Raw genomic sequence first — 14,741 nt, 5'->3', positions numbered from 1 at the left:
CAAAACAGCCGACAAACAGACCCGACTGAAGTCTTGAATCCAGCTTTAGTATGGCTATGAAATTTAAACAGCCGCCTTTTCTACCAATCCAAAATTCATTAGGTGCATCTGCTGCTCCCATTTCTCTTTAATGAATCCTGTGAGTGTTACTTTTCTAATTGAAGGAGACAGGACGGCCCTGTGGTTTATCCCAGTACACGTGACACATCATAAAAGCCTTATTAGAAGTTATGTGGCTCCTTTAGTTCTTCATCTCTTCATCTTCTTCCTCTGTATTTCCCTTTAGCGTGTTGAACCTGCACCATCAGGCCTCTCCTGTGAGCCGTACCCCCAGCATGCCCGGGATAGACACCAGCTACATCCCTCCTGTCCCCCCGCTCATCCAGGACTACAGGCCCTACTACCACACCCCCAATGACCTTTCAGGTAATGACACACATACAGGATGCTTTGCAAGTATTCATGAAGTCATGTGCATTAGTAAAGATACTGTTGTGTACAGTGCATTTATGTAAACCTAACTATATCCTATATCATTCACAGTGTGTAGCCAAATCTTGTTCAAATTGTCCTAACTTTATTTAAAATTCTGCCAAAGAGCCACACTGTTTTAATATAACAAAAGTATTGTGCAAAAGTCTTGAGTCACCTCTCATTTCTTCCTGTTTATCTTCCAGTGAGCCACACTTTGTTGTCATTTTTCAAAGTGCTCTTGAGCAACAGTTCTCCAGGCTTTCTGAAGGTCTTTGGCTCATCATGGATCATTCAATAGAAGTAATAATTAATAATAAATGCTCCTAACTCAAGAGATGAAGCAGCGTTGTGTTTACACATAACAGACAATTTAGTAACGCATTTTAAATTCTATCTTTAGGCATTTTGTTAGTAGCAGCCTGACACAAAAGTTTGCGTTTTTCGTACTTTCTTTAGTTGAATCAGCTGAAAAAATGCCAGAGCTAACACAGTTTGACACAGTTTGACAGATATAAAATAGTATTTTTGCACTAACACGGTGATTCCTAAAAAGCTATTAGTCAACTGATCTCAGTGTAGTGTGCAGTGTGTCCTTAAAAACACTGAAGAAACTGGATAAGCGGAGGACAAACGAAGAAGTGATAAGACAAAAAAAATGGCAGGCTTAAAAAAAACAAACAAACTGTAGCCTCACTTTGATTAATGAAGAAAAGCTCCATCAGACGTTGATTTATTATGCAATAACATGTGGAAAGTGTCTCATTTATAACAACTTCATGCCGAAAATGATCCCAAACACTACAAATGCATTAAAAGGGCACACTTTCATACCGCGATGGATGTTCGGAGAGCAACTTGGGTCAGCCTGTCTTGCCCAGTGTTATTTAGCATGCAGACTGGAGCAGCCAGGGCTCAAACCACCAACAGAATAGTAGATAACCTGCTCTACTTCCTGAGCTACAGCCACCCCAAAGCTTACAGCAGCTGGTATTCCCAGACGGTCTTCCATCCAAGTGCTAACCCTCCCCTACCCTGCTTAGCTCCTGACTTCAGCCGAGACTGGGCATGCGCAGGGTGCTGTGGTCGTAACCTCTCACACCCACAGCACTGTATTTCCATGTATGATTGCAGGTGTTTCAATATATTGTTGTGCCTATTTCCCATTTTTCTGACAAGGAGGTGGCTCAAAACTTTTGCACAGTAAATTCTGAAAGAAAAGACATTGGAAAAGGCAAAAAACTTAAAATTGCAACTGAACTTTACTCTTTAACTTTTAATGAATCAACCTTGCCTATTTCACAGATTTGTGCCCCTCTGTGCTTCTGACTTCTCTTAACTTTAAAAAAAAACAAACATACAATATGTATTTGCATTTGTGATATTCATCACTAACTCTTCCTCTACTTTATTTCCAGAGTTGAATTTTTTCTCTTTTCTTCAAGGGGACAATCATCCGGTACGTACAGCAGTGTTTGATATTGTGTAAACGTGGCTGAATTTAGCAGCTGAAACACTTTGTTGTTTTCAGTAAAATCCTGGAAGCCTGTGAGAACAAAATGTTCAAAACGTGCTTATGGAAAAAAAGAAAGCACAAGCTTTGTTTTTAGCCCTCCTCAGAAACAAGCTGCCCTCTTTTCCATAAGCAGAAAAGTAAACAATCTTCATGCAGAGTTAACCACGTAGAAAGATTTAAAGAAATGTATCTGAAACCTGAGATTTTGTGTTATTTCCCATAAAATGTGGCTGTTACCGAGTGTTCTTATTTCTTCTGCCTCTGGGCTGTAGTCTGTACTGGTTATTTAAGGAGAGATGAAGGTTTGCCAAATGAGAGTGTCTTGCATAGCTTCAGTAGTGCAATATCCAGCTGTTATCTGCATCTGGGATTTGTTCTGCCAGTGAGGATGAATGGGATGCCATATGTGTCTAAAATAGTATTAAAATTCAACAGCAACTGCACATCAAGAGTCAGTATTGCTTTGCATGAATCCACAGACTTCACTGTAAGGAGTTTTTGTTGGAGATCATTTTCTGTGCACCAGAAACTAAACCTGGACGCCACTGCAGGTTGTTCAGTGTTCACATATTTTTGTGATTTAGGGAAACGCACCTTTTAAATAAAGTACTGAACTCTTCTTATTCTGTTGTTTGATGCTATCATTTAATTAGAACACTTTGAAACCAGGAAGCGATAGTTGATTCATTTAGTTTATCTGGATTTTTTTTCCGGCTTCATCACACTGTTAACACTCTGAGGTCTCGTGCCTTGATTATACTCTTTTGCAGACATGGACACAGACAGCTGGCAGCACCACGGATGAGTAGGCATTTGTGTTGTTACTTATTTGAAGTCCGCCGCCTGGGGGCAACATTTTCCTTGTCCCCATAAACGCAGGGTTAGGCTAGGCTTCTGTGCTCGAGTGGTCACCTGTAATGACTTACAGTGACTGGATTCTATCATACAGGCGTAGGTCAGTTTGACACATTCCTCACAACTTCACGTTCATACCTGTGACAGCGACCGTACATGCAGTATAATACGTGAGTTTAAAGTTTTTGGAGAGCACGCCGTATGTGGCAGCAGATGGCTGACCCGGCCCCCCGCTGTTCTGGCTCATTGTAGAAAACACTAACATAGCTTATGGGTATGAAGAATGAGTTCCTTAAACCTGCATTCTCTGCGAAGACCACCAGATGGCGATATCTGTTTTTCCAGACTTTGGGTCATGTAGACGTCTGAAGGGAAACGTCTTTGTCTTGACTCTCTCCTGCTGAGTTTATGGGCTCAGTCACTCATTTTGGGTCATAATCAGTCTATTTATCTGCCTATCAGCAGATAAATAGACTGAAGGTTGCTGTTTTAAAGTGCTTTATAAATAAAGTTGGCTTGGCTATTTTTTGATTCCTGGTCATAATGTGTTCTATAATGGAACAAGTCATGATTTTAGAAACGGTGGATGACTATTTCCACCTTTCACACTCTCTGTGGTTCAGGCAAAAGTCGCTTCCTGTTTAATGGGAGTTCTATTTCCCCGCTCTCGCTAAGCCATCGTTTATATGGGATATCTCTGTCCCATATAAACAAAGACTTAGGTATACCTAAGTCTTACCTTACCATACCTAGGTATTATCTTACCTTGCAAAGAACCTTGAGATAGATGACTGTTGTTGTGAAGTGAAACTAACAGGATCACACCTATACACACTTTAGTAAAGTGGAACGCCATCCGTCTATTGTCTTCTGCTGATCCGGGGCTGGGTCACGGAGCCAGCAGCCTCCCTCTAAACCTCCTCCAGCTTATCTGAGGAAACAGCAAGGCCAGCGCAGGCCTGCCAAGAGATGGAATCTCTCTGACGTGTCTTGGGGCAACCCTGAGGCCTCGTCCCACTGGGACATGCCTGGAACACCACGCCCAGGAGGCATCCTTGTCAGATGCCTGAGCCACCTCAGCTGGCTGCTTTTGATGTGGAGGAACAGTGGCTCTACTGTGAGCCCCGCCCAAGTGGCTAAACTACTCACCCTATCTCTAAGCAAGGTCTTCTGAGAAATCTCTTTTCCACCGCTTGTATCCATGATCTCATTCTTTCGGTCGCTACCCAGAGCTTGTGACCATATTTGAGCGTAGGGACAGCTTTCCTTTTACACTCACCTCTCTTTTTGCCATGACAGAGCGCTACAGTGTCTGTTCTTAAACTGTATCTTAGCAGAACGGCTCACCTGCCTGAAGTGCACAATGATTGTCTGTTAGAGTCCTGTCTGTTTGTCTGGGATAGTTTAGTAATCTCTTATGTTCTTGCTGTTTGAATGTGTTGTTAGTGAATGAGAAACTTGAAAGCAGGATATGCAGATGGGTGAATGATAGCTGAACTACTCTCAGACTTAAACTGACCCACATCTGGGTCTTTCAGGACTTTGTGCTTCACTAACACCCCCTCCTGCTTCTGTTTCTGCCTCCTTTCAGCATTACAACATGGTTATGGCAGCGGCGGCGGCTGCCTCGGCCTCAGAAGACCACGAGCTGCTTCTCAACCGCTTCATGCCCTACACCACCTCCTCCTCCGCCTCCCACCTGTTCCTCGACCAATCGGCAGCCTCCTCTGCGCCTTCGCTGACAGCGCCGACCAACGGGGCGAGCAATTCAGGCAGCACCAGCAGCCTGGTCTCGTCCAGCAGCCTCCGTGACACTCACTCGACACACTCGTCCTCACATTCGAGCTCACACTCCTCACACACGCATCCCGGGGTGGTGGCCAGGAGCAGCACTGAAGCAGCGGTGGCGGCTATTTACGGCGGGATACCCGATGTTATATCGTTGGACTGACCCTGGATGAGTGGAGACGACGGCGCGGGCACAGCTGGAATCCAGTAACAAAACCCGATCACAAACTCAACCGCGAGGGGTGACTTTTAAGAAACTAGACTCTGCCCCCACCCCAACCCCACCCTCCCCCCGAGTCATCAAACTCTGAACGTTTGAGGAGCCGTGACGACGAGTCGGTCTCAAGAAGAGCACTAATAATATGAGCGGACAACTGACCCGAGTTCCACTCCCGAGTCATCGCTTAAAGGTGTGGACATTGTGTTGGTGTGCTGACTTCAGATCAGAAACCTGTCCAGCATGTGAACCCACGTTACTGCTATACTGGTACCAACCCGGCACAACGAGCAAAGATGCTACCTGAGCAAAAACACAAAGGAGGGGGGAAAAAATAGCTCTTTTCTCTTTTTTTCTTTTTTTTTAATAAAAACAAAGGAGCGGCACCGTGTACAGAGAACAGAATCTATTTTCCTCTTTTACTTTTGTATGTTAAATCGGGACAATTTCAGTCTAGTGAGCTGCTTCAGTCGCTGTTTGTAAGTGGAGGACTGAGTCGGATTTTATTTTTTTGTGTGTGTTCTCACACAAACACAAGCTCATTCATATGCCTGTTGCCATGTGGTTTCCTCTCTTTTAGCTATACGCCGTTTCCAGATGTCGGATTTGCATTTCTCCGATCTAAACTTCACTTCTCTCTGCGTGCTGTTCTCTTTTTCTCTCGTTCAAACTCACGGCATTTTGTGTCTCTCTCCAACGACGGGAGCTTTTCAGACGCTGAATATACAGTTTATTCATGTGCTAATAATTTTATTATGCTTTTAAGTTATGTATGATATTTAAGCCTTTAGAAATATAAATATATAGATATATATATGAATATATATGCATTCCCTTTGACCTTCAGGTTGATGCTGTGGGGAGTGTGGAATTAGCCATTTCCATTTTATTTTAATTTTTTTCATTTCCTCTCCTCAATTCCCGCCTCCTTTTAGAGACTCTACCTGCAGACAGCATTTAGAAGTGAAACTATTTATACCTGCCAGTTTAGAGTTTTTCGATGGAACAGTTTCAGTTGTTTATCTCATTTGCACAATGCCAAAAAAAAAAACCCCACACACACATGGTACCTGAATATGATCAAAATAATCAAGAGGGTAGTTTGATCTGTGCGTCACAGTCTTTTCAGTCTGCTGTCTTCACTTTCAGCCACTTAATCCTCTGCCCCCTCGTTACTCGTCTTCTCTGTTGATGGTGAAGGTCAAATTGATGTTGTAGCAGCGTCAGGCCTTTTTAAAGATACAGGCGTCCATAGCACGTGACCAAGCTTAAAGTAGTGCCTGTTTTTTGTTTTTTTTTTTTGGGTGGGGGTTGTTGTTGTTTTTTGCTCAGATTAACGTCTTAAAAGTTTACCCACAACCCCTGCCCCACTTTCCTTTTAAAGCATCTTCTGAAGATCGGACCTGTGACTGATATCATCTCAGGAGATTTCTTTGGGAAAAGCAGATAATAGTGGGACACGGTTGAAGAAGGCAATCTCAGCTTGTCCCTTTATAGACCGGGCACCGAGCCAGATGGTTTAAAAATACATTGCCTGTCTGCTTCTTAAAAGAAAAAAAACCTCTGCGATGTTCAGAGCGTGATGTGGAAGTGTCAGAGCAGCGCAGCGGTTTTAGGACGTCGTTAACGTTCAGCTTAAAAAAGTGAAAGGTTTGCAGTTTTAAGACTGGACACGCTTGCGCTCTCTGCTCCCCTCAGGTTATTAACAGATCCATGTTGCAGAGATCCTCTGTAATCTGGTCACATTACTGGTGACACCGTTAATCCCGGTGCCCGTGCAGCACACCCCACCTCCCCCCTTCTCTGTGTCCTTGAAACTTTCCCAGAGTCCCCGGTTATCTGTCTCTCTTAGACGCTCTTCTTCCAGAGGTCGGACACGGGCACCTCCCGTCAGAGGCTAATTATCCCCGCCACCGTGAGATAATCGCTTCTGACAGCAAAACCCATCACATCAGATCCTCTGCCCCGTCCCTCCACTCTCGACAGACCAGATACATCCCACACCCCGCCTTCCCTGTCTCGGCCTCTGCGGCTCTCTCTTGGCATTTGTAAATCTTTTCCCCGGTCTTCTCATGGGAACCCGCCCCCCACCTCTCAGACTGACTCAGTCGTTTGCCGGAACAAGTCTCGTCTGTGTCGTGTATGTCGTGCAGTATTTTATTTATTTTGTATTCGTATTTCTGTACATTATATTTTTACATAATGTTTGAATTCCATGACTGAGAGCGTGTGAGTCTCCGGGAACTGATGTTATATGACTTTATTTCATGTGCGTTTTACTTCTTTTTTTTTTTCCTGCCAGCAGCACAACTTCTCAGAAAGGTGTTGTGTAGTCGCTCATAAATGGAAATGACGCGTGTGTGTGTGTGTGTGTGTGTGTGTGTGTGCGTGCGTGTGTGTGTTTTCTCTGGAGCTGACTTGGGTAATATATACGATAAGGGCACAAAACACATGCGTTATTATTACGCACTTGATTTAATGTGCTTCGGGTTCCTGCTGCTTACCGCTAAGAATGACCGAGTCGGTGTGAGTGAACACCCGATGGGTCGTCAGTGAACAGTTTAATGAAGAGTTACTGTAGACATTCGTTGAAACGCTGCTTTGTTCTGTCGGGAATTTAAAAGTGTTTCTATTCAAGTGGCGGTCACGTGCAGGTTTAGGAATGTTTGCTGCTTTGGCCAGGCGGAAGCAAAACCTTTCAGAGCCTTTAGTGTCAAAAGATTTAAAGCCTTTCGCCGTGTTCCCACAGCTGCCGTCAAGCTTTAGCTCATCTCAGTGAAACATTAATCCCCCTTCAATAACAACAAGAAGCTATAATGAAAAAAAAAAAAGAAAAAGGTTCAGATAGACCACAGAGTTAAGATCACCCCAACCCCAGCAGATCAGCTGATCTCAAAGCCAGGCCCAGTCACCTGAAGCACCTCCAAGCCGCTGTGCAACCCACCTTAATCCCAGCTCCATCTTTAAACCAGCGCGTGACGTAATCCCACATCTCCAGCTCTCCATCCATGTGTAAGCGAGGAAGGTCTCAGCACAGAGCCACAGCAGCAAAGATAAATGATTGCAGGAATAAAAATTAAAATTAGTATTTTGGATTTAGTGATCCTCACTTGAATAGCTGTTTAAGTTTAACCACTTTGTATTCTGTCAGAGTTGCTAATCTTATTTCAAATTCTCCTTGTGTTTTTAATGAGTATAAATTAAAAAACAAAAACACCTCCTCCATCTTTAAACTGTTGGGTGGGGGGTCTGCACAGTGTTTGGCTCCAAGTGCTAATTTAATCCTTCGATGCGTGGGATCTTCCTCAGGCAGTTTGTCAGAGAAGACAGATTTTCTAAATGTTCCAATCGATGCACGTCTCTGATACCTGGAACCAGCCTAAAAACACCTGGTCATGTGCATACAGGCTTGTCATTATACCAGATTTCCACTTCACGATTGATGGCGATTTTATTGTTATATTCGCAGAAAATCAGGTGAAAAGCTGCTGCCGATCAGATTAATCTGTAGATCTGTTTGTGTGTTTTGTGGCAGGATCTTCAGATAGCAGAGAGTCTCCAACCATAACTGTAGGCAAAGAGGAACCACATTATTTATGATATTGTTACCATTATGTCAATATTTAACTTTGTTGGGTTTTTTTGTTTTGTTCTTTTGATGGTTGTCACCCATGAGAACCATGTCACGTAGGCAGGACACTGCATGCGAAAGCATTCGTTGTGGAAATCGTGTGGATTTCACTCCCAAAGTGAACTGTTGCCGTTCGCTTGGGCGCAGTCTCAGTGAGTTGATCGTTTCTGAGCAGCAGGAACTACGTGAGCCTGTGCGTTTGTGCCTTTATCTCAGCTCCCCTGGCTTGCTTTGCTGGTAAAACCTTCGGTCCTTCACTTTCTCTGACGTCTGTTTTATAACTAAGCAGCAGTGTTTGGATACTTGATGAGGTGGTCACAGTAACTGAATGAATCCCATCACCGTCTTAATTTATTGAAACGTCTGTCGTGGCACTCGTTGGCAGCAGGTCACGATGGCAACATGAAGTGGGAAAACAGACCGGGTTGAATGTGTTTGTGTTGAAGGTGGGGAAAGGTCCGATCCTCCTCCCCCTCCGTCATGTGTCCGCTGCTCCCTCCTCCTGTGGTTTCATTAGCGGGAAATGTTTAGGGCGAAGCAGTCTTTATTGAGCTGGGTTTATTTCACTCTAACAAACAGGATGGATAAGCACAAGGTCGCGGCTTTCTGAGTCCCTCCTCAGCATCACACACACACATGTGTGAACAGAGAACATATGGAATAAGGCCACCTTTTTTTTTTTAAAGCAGTAGTTACTCTTAAGTATGTTTTCAAAAGAACTCCACAGTCAGCCTCGACAAGCAGCTCAACTCTTTGGTTGTCATGACCTTAAACAAAAGGGAAAAATCAGCGACGTGTATATTATGTTCGTGTGGAACCCTGAAAACTGAAAGATTCAGATCCAGACGTGGGTGTTTGATGTCCGTTTGTATGCTTTTGTGCGTCGATTCAGAGCGAGAGAATAAAATAATTTATATATTTTTTAGAAAATGGAAGCTGTACTATTATTTAAAAAACAAAAACCAACAAAAAAAACAAGGAAAAGAAAAGAAAAAAAATACGACCGTGGCCAATAACGAGTTCCACGCTATGAAAACGATATCAAAGTCAGACTCGAGACGACATCTGCACTCACTGCCTTAAAACATTCACAGGTTCTGTTTCGTGGCTCCAATCTGGAAAACAAACAATAAAGGAGGGAAAGGAGAAGACGGTGTACAGTTAGACCCGTGTCAGTTTGTACAAATATACCAAGTGGGAAAAAAAAAATATTTATTACCTGCATTGGAAGAAATTGTTTACTTATTGAATGTTACTTGTTTATGTAGAAAAGTTTAGATGTAATAAAATGCATTCTGCTATTTCTCTTGGTGTGTTTCGTCTTTCTTCTTTTAATTCTTTTAGTTCTCCCCCCGAAGGGAGGGCGTATGTAATGGCTTGTCTGTTTGGAAGCAGTCTAGCCTCCACAGTTTTCATTTCATTTTGAGATTCTGTGTGACGGTAGATACCAGTAACAGCTCAATATCGATACCAAAGGATAAGTTAAAAACTTTAGATTACTCACAGTTTAATCATCTTCAAACTTTACAATAATTTACTAGGCCTGGGGTAAATGAATACCTAAGTTGGCTAAGTGTTTGACCTTGACCTTCACTGTTAGCACCTGAGGTCAAAGTTCATCTTAAAAAAAATTTCAACAAATCATATTGAGTAATATATCATATGAAAGGGCACGGAGAGAGCTGTGCAACACTTTTTTTTTCCAATACGCCACAATGCCATAAAGTTTTACAGAGTCACACACTGAATGAATATATCTGAAAGTCTTATGTTTTTACAGCTTACAAATATTTCAAAGATTTACAAAGATTTCAGTCAGTTCTGCTCCAGTCATATGGGCAAAGATAATAAAACAATTTAAGGTCAAAGGTCAGGGTCACACAATTATGAAAAAGCTTTAGATCCATTGGATGATCTGAAACTTTAAAGCAATATAGTAGTCACTGGGAGACAAACACTGTCTTTGGCTCATTTTTTTTAAAAAATACAGCATTATATGACTGCTGACGTCAGCATAAAACACCAAAGATGTAGTATAGCTTTTGACGTATCGATGGGGTGGAGTATTAGTTGCCACATTAAAATGTATATATATAAAAAATAAAATATATATAATATAAAACTCATCTGTCTCTATCACCTCCCTCCCTTTCTCCCATACACACACACACACACATATTACATATATATATATATATATATATATATATATATATATATATATACATATATATATGTATGTATAGGAAGGAGGGAGGTGATAGAGACAGATGAGTTTTATATTATTATATATTTTTATTTTTTATATACATATATATAAGTACTACTTGAAATGATGTACTGACCATTTCAAGAAAAAAAAGTCGAAATATGGAGATTACAGTTGATTCAAGACAAGCTTCCACGGTTGCTGTATCGTGAAAGTTCGTGAAATCGTACTTCAGAATCGGTTTTCGTAACAAGGAAGGAAATGATTTCTCTTTTAGCTCATAAACACAGTGTGTGATGAGTATAAGGACGCTAAAAAGATGGAAAAGAAGGGAAAAAAAACACAAACTTGGAAGAGTTGGTCAAAACTTTGTACAAAATAAAATGTCCTGTCATGGACAGATGCGAGTTTATCGATGGTTCCACCCTCGCGTAATAAAGAGCATGTATGTTGATCAACTTGTTTCACAATCCCGTTTACACAAAGCATTTTGTAGAGTATATACTGTATGTAAAGTACAGCAGCCGTGACAGCAACTGTAATCTGCACATTTCGACTTTATTCAAAAATGATCAATAATATATATGTTTTTCTTAATGTGGCCCTAAAACTCCTCCGTACGGAGGGAGATCTTGTTTTCTCTGCTGGATCATGGTGCAACATTTTATCTGAACACTGGGTGGCGGTAGAGAGTTGTCTTGATCAACTTTTCGCTTGCTTGTAAATGACAGTCACGGCTTGGACAGACTCGGTTCCGCCAAAAGCTCAACCAGACAGGAACATTTGAATAATTAACATAATTATGAAATTATTAACTGGACGCACCTTCCGGGGTTTGATGAAGGAGCGCGCTCTGATGGTCGAACCTTGAGCTCGCCAATAAACACTTCAACTCCACCTTCCGACCTGAATATGAGAGGCGGAGGGTGGAGAGGGGTGGGGTGAGTGGTCCTGTCGAGCTGTGGAGAGCTGAGAGCGGAGATGCAGGATGATGATGCACCTTGGAGGAGGGAGGGAGGGGAGGTGATAGAGACAGATGAGTTTGTGGCACTCTTGAGATGCAGCCGTGTTTGGATCTAGCTTAAGAAAAAAGACTTGAAAGTGCACACCTGCATTTAGTTCATCCAGAAGTGTCTCTGAGCTGCTGGCTGACATTATGACTGAAGAAAATGAGAGCGTTTATTTGAACAAGTCACTGACCGATATGGAGCTCTTCCAGAACCTGGTGGACATAGACGTGACTGCAGACCGGACCCCGCTTCTGAGATTCTTTATTTGTCTGGTGTATTCGGTCGTTTGCGCTGCGGGTCTGGTCGGCAACCTGCTGGTCCTCTTCTTCATCAGGGTCAAACAAGACAGGAAGAAGTCCAGAGTAAACTTTTTCGTGTTCAATTTGGCCGTTACGGACCTGCAGTTTGTTCTCACCCTGCCCTTCTGGGCTGTGGACACCGCGCTGGACTTCAGCTGGCCTTTTGGATACGCCATGTGCAAAATCATCCTGTCCGTCACCGTGATGAACATGTACGCCAGCGTGTTTTTCCTCACCGCCATGAGCGTGACCCGCTACTGGTCGGTCGCTTCTGCCCTGAAGAACAGAACCGCGCAGAGGTCGTGCTCCGCCAAATGGGTCTGCGCAATTATTTGGACACTGGCGACTCTGGCGACTGCGCCCACGTCGATTTTCTCAACTGTCACCAGCGTAACTGGAGAAAAACTGTGTCTGCTGAGGTTTCCAGGTGGACAGTACTGGTTGGCACTCTACCACATACAAAAAATCGTCGTAGGCTTTGTTTTGCCCATGTCAATCGTGTCCATCAGCTACATCATGCTGCTGCGCTTCATCCGCAAACGGAGTATGAAAACCAGCAACCCCAAACGCAGATCCCAAGTTACAAAATCTATCACCATCGTCGTGCTGTGCTTCTTTCTTTGCTGGATGCCAAATCATGCCATGACCTTGTGGAGCGTACTGGTCAAACTGAACGCTGCAAACTGGGACAATGCGTACTACACGGTTCATACTTATGTGTTCCCACTGACCGTGTGTCTGGCGCACACCAACAGCTGCCTCAACCCAATTATTTACTGCCTAATGAGAAAGGAGTTTAGGACCAAACTGAGAGGTCTGATACACAGAGGATAGTGGGTGTTTTGTCGAGTCCTGCCGATGAATTTACGCAGCGCGAAAGGTGTTGGCAGACAATGACGCGCGTAATGCGCAGGCAGAAAACGAGCCAAAACACCCAGAATGAGCAATCAGGCCGAGCAACATCGTGTCAAGACACAGTTCAGCACATGAAGAAAAAAAAAGAAACTTTTAATTTTGATGAGTGCTTCTTGATTTTAAAGTTTTGCGTAATGTGGCTGAATCATTTAGCTTGTAGGGCTGGGCTTTGTAGAATCACCTATTTTGTGTAAAAACTAGTCCAAATATGAACATTGTGGCACAACAGCTGTTCACCAAAATCATCTATGATGTTTGTGAGTGTCTGTAGTTCAAAGTCCGCGCGTAATTGCGCATGACAATACGCTTAGGTGTGCTGGTGCTGTTACTGCACAGTGAGTGGCTGAACGCCTTTTACATCCTTCGGTGAATGTCTTGGCAAATACTGTTAACAGCGTACACACAACCGCACTTAAAGGCTTCACCGGCTTGAAGCAAAGAGATGAAAGTTGCAGGTCACGTGTTTTCTTTTCTTTTTTTAGACATCAATCATTTACAGGTGCAAAGAGACAAAAGACAAACTGAAATATGATTGTTGTAAATACCGACAAAAATGTATCTACTCTGTGTGTGTGTGTGTGTGTGTGATAATAAAACTGTTCTCCAGTTGTCACGTGAGTCGGTTGTCCTCACAACTAATGAAACGGGTGATCTGATTAGCAGGTGTTTACCGGTTTGACTCATGAGCAGCTGATGTGACGGTGAACAGAACATGAAAACAGAACTGCCGCCCGTCTCCTCACTGCTTAATGAGATGCAGACGGAAGCTGGTGATCTCAAATTAAGCGACTCTGTAATGGCTTTCCGTCCTCACTTACTCATCAGATGAAAAGAAGGGCCACTCATTGAGTAGGTGTCAGGTAAATACAAGTAACACATTCGTATCAGAGATTAGGGTCTATTTTTGGATGAACACTGGCCAGCTGTTGACTGAATTGAACTGAATGTAAAATGTCGAATTAAAAAGAGGGAGACAAGTTTGCGTATATACTTTTTTTTAAAAACAGTAGCTAAGCTTTCCTAGATATTTCTAAAAAGCCAGAAATGCAACACGTGATCCTCTAAATAGAAATATTTGTCACTCACTGTGCTTTTAAGAAAGCGAGCTCGTTACTGTATGCATTATTCATCCTTTAAAGTGCAGAAATGTTTTTTAAAGTAATATATGCATACATACAAATGAAACTACCTTAAAAATTAGAAACTGTTCATTTCTTTGTAAGTGAGCAAACTTCAACAAAATCAGGAGGGGATCAAATAAATAATTGTTTTCATAAACAACCCAGATCCCAACAGCACAGTGCATGTTTCTTTTTTGGAGTTTTTTTTCCTTTGTGTGTGTGTGTGTGGGGGGGCTGTACCTTTGCCCTTGCCCTTAATTCCAGTATTTGAAACAGTTATCTACATTACTGCTTATATAAGCTACAGGTACAAAGATAAAATTGTGAAACAGCCCATTTTCTGCATCTGGTGACGTTTGCTTTTATGGGCAAAGATCTTTGACTATGAATAAATTCAAAAAACTTCAACAAAGTATTTTTAAAAGACAAAATAACTCGTTTAGATTTATCACATGATGTAAATGGCAAAAGGTTTAAATGTATCATTCAAAGCATCTTTTTCCTAAAGTTTAAACAGGAAGTTCTACATGTTTTCCTTACCACCCCTCCACCACCATTACAGTTACACTAATATCATTAAAACAGGTAACAGTTGTTTCTTAGTTGGCATTACTCATGTTGTGAGGACATATCATAAATATGTCACCATAATTTAAGTTTTAGTTAATAAATAGTATTATTTAGATTAAAGTCAGCAGAAAATGAATGT

The 14,741-nt window shown here is 42.4% G+C and overlaps 2 protein-coding genes across 2 annotated transcripts in view; both read left to right on the top strand.

Annotated features, from left to right (window-relative positions):
- LOC116324025 (E3 SUMO-protein ligase PIAS1-like) overlaps positions 1-9,783 on the top strand; it is a 58,757-nt gene extending 48,974 nt beyond the window's left edge. Inside the window, exons 11-13 of the mRNA XM_031744573.2 lie at positions 287-426; positions 1,890-1,930; positions 4,434-9,783. Coding sequence (XP_031600433.1) covers positions 287-426; positions 1,890-1,930; positions 4,434-4,793 — 541 coding nt within the window. The 3' untranslated portion in view covers positions 4,794-9,783. The remainder of the gene's footprint in view (positions 1-286; positions 427-1,889; positions 1,931-4,433) is intronic.
- Positions 9,784-11,738: 1,955 nt separating this feature from the next.
- On the top strand, positions 11,739-13,490 carry LOC116324027 (relaxin-3 receptor 1). The gene has a single exon (XM_031744575.2). It carries the CDS (start codon positions 11,844-11,846, stop codon positions 12,828-12,830), a length of 987 nt encoding a protein of 328 aa, XP_031600435.1. The 5' UTR covers positions 11,739-11,843; the 3' UTR covers positions 12,831-13,490.
- Positions 13,491-14,741: the final 1,251 nt, after the last annotated feature.

The sequence above is a fragment of the Oreochromis aureus genome, linkage group 1, assembly GCF_013358895.1.
Source record: "Oreochromis aureus strain Israel breed Guangdong linkage group 1, ZZ_aureus, whole genome shotgun sequence".
NCBI lineage: Eukaryota > Metazoa > Chordata > Actinopteri > Cichliformes > Cichlidae > Oreochromis > Oreochromis aureus.
Note: the sequence above shows the minus strand (reverse complement) of the source record. Positions and strands in the feature narration are given on the sequence as shown.

Bases quoted from the DNA above. Each gene is read 5' to 3' on its own strand.
- LOC116324027 (XM_031744575.2), top strand. From the start codon at position 11,844: ATGACTGAAGAAAATGAGAGCGTTTATTTGAACAAGTCACTGACCGAT.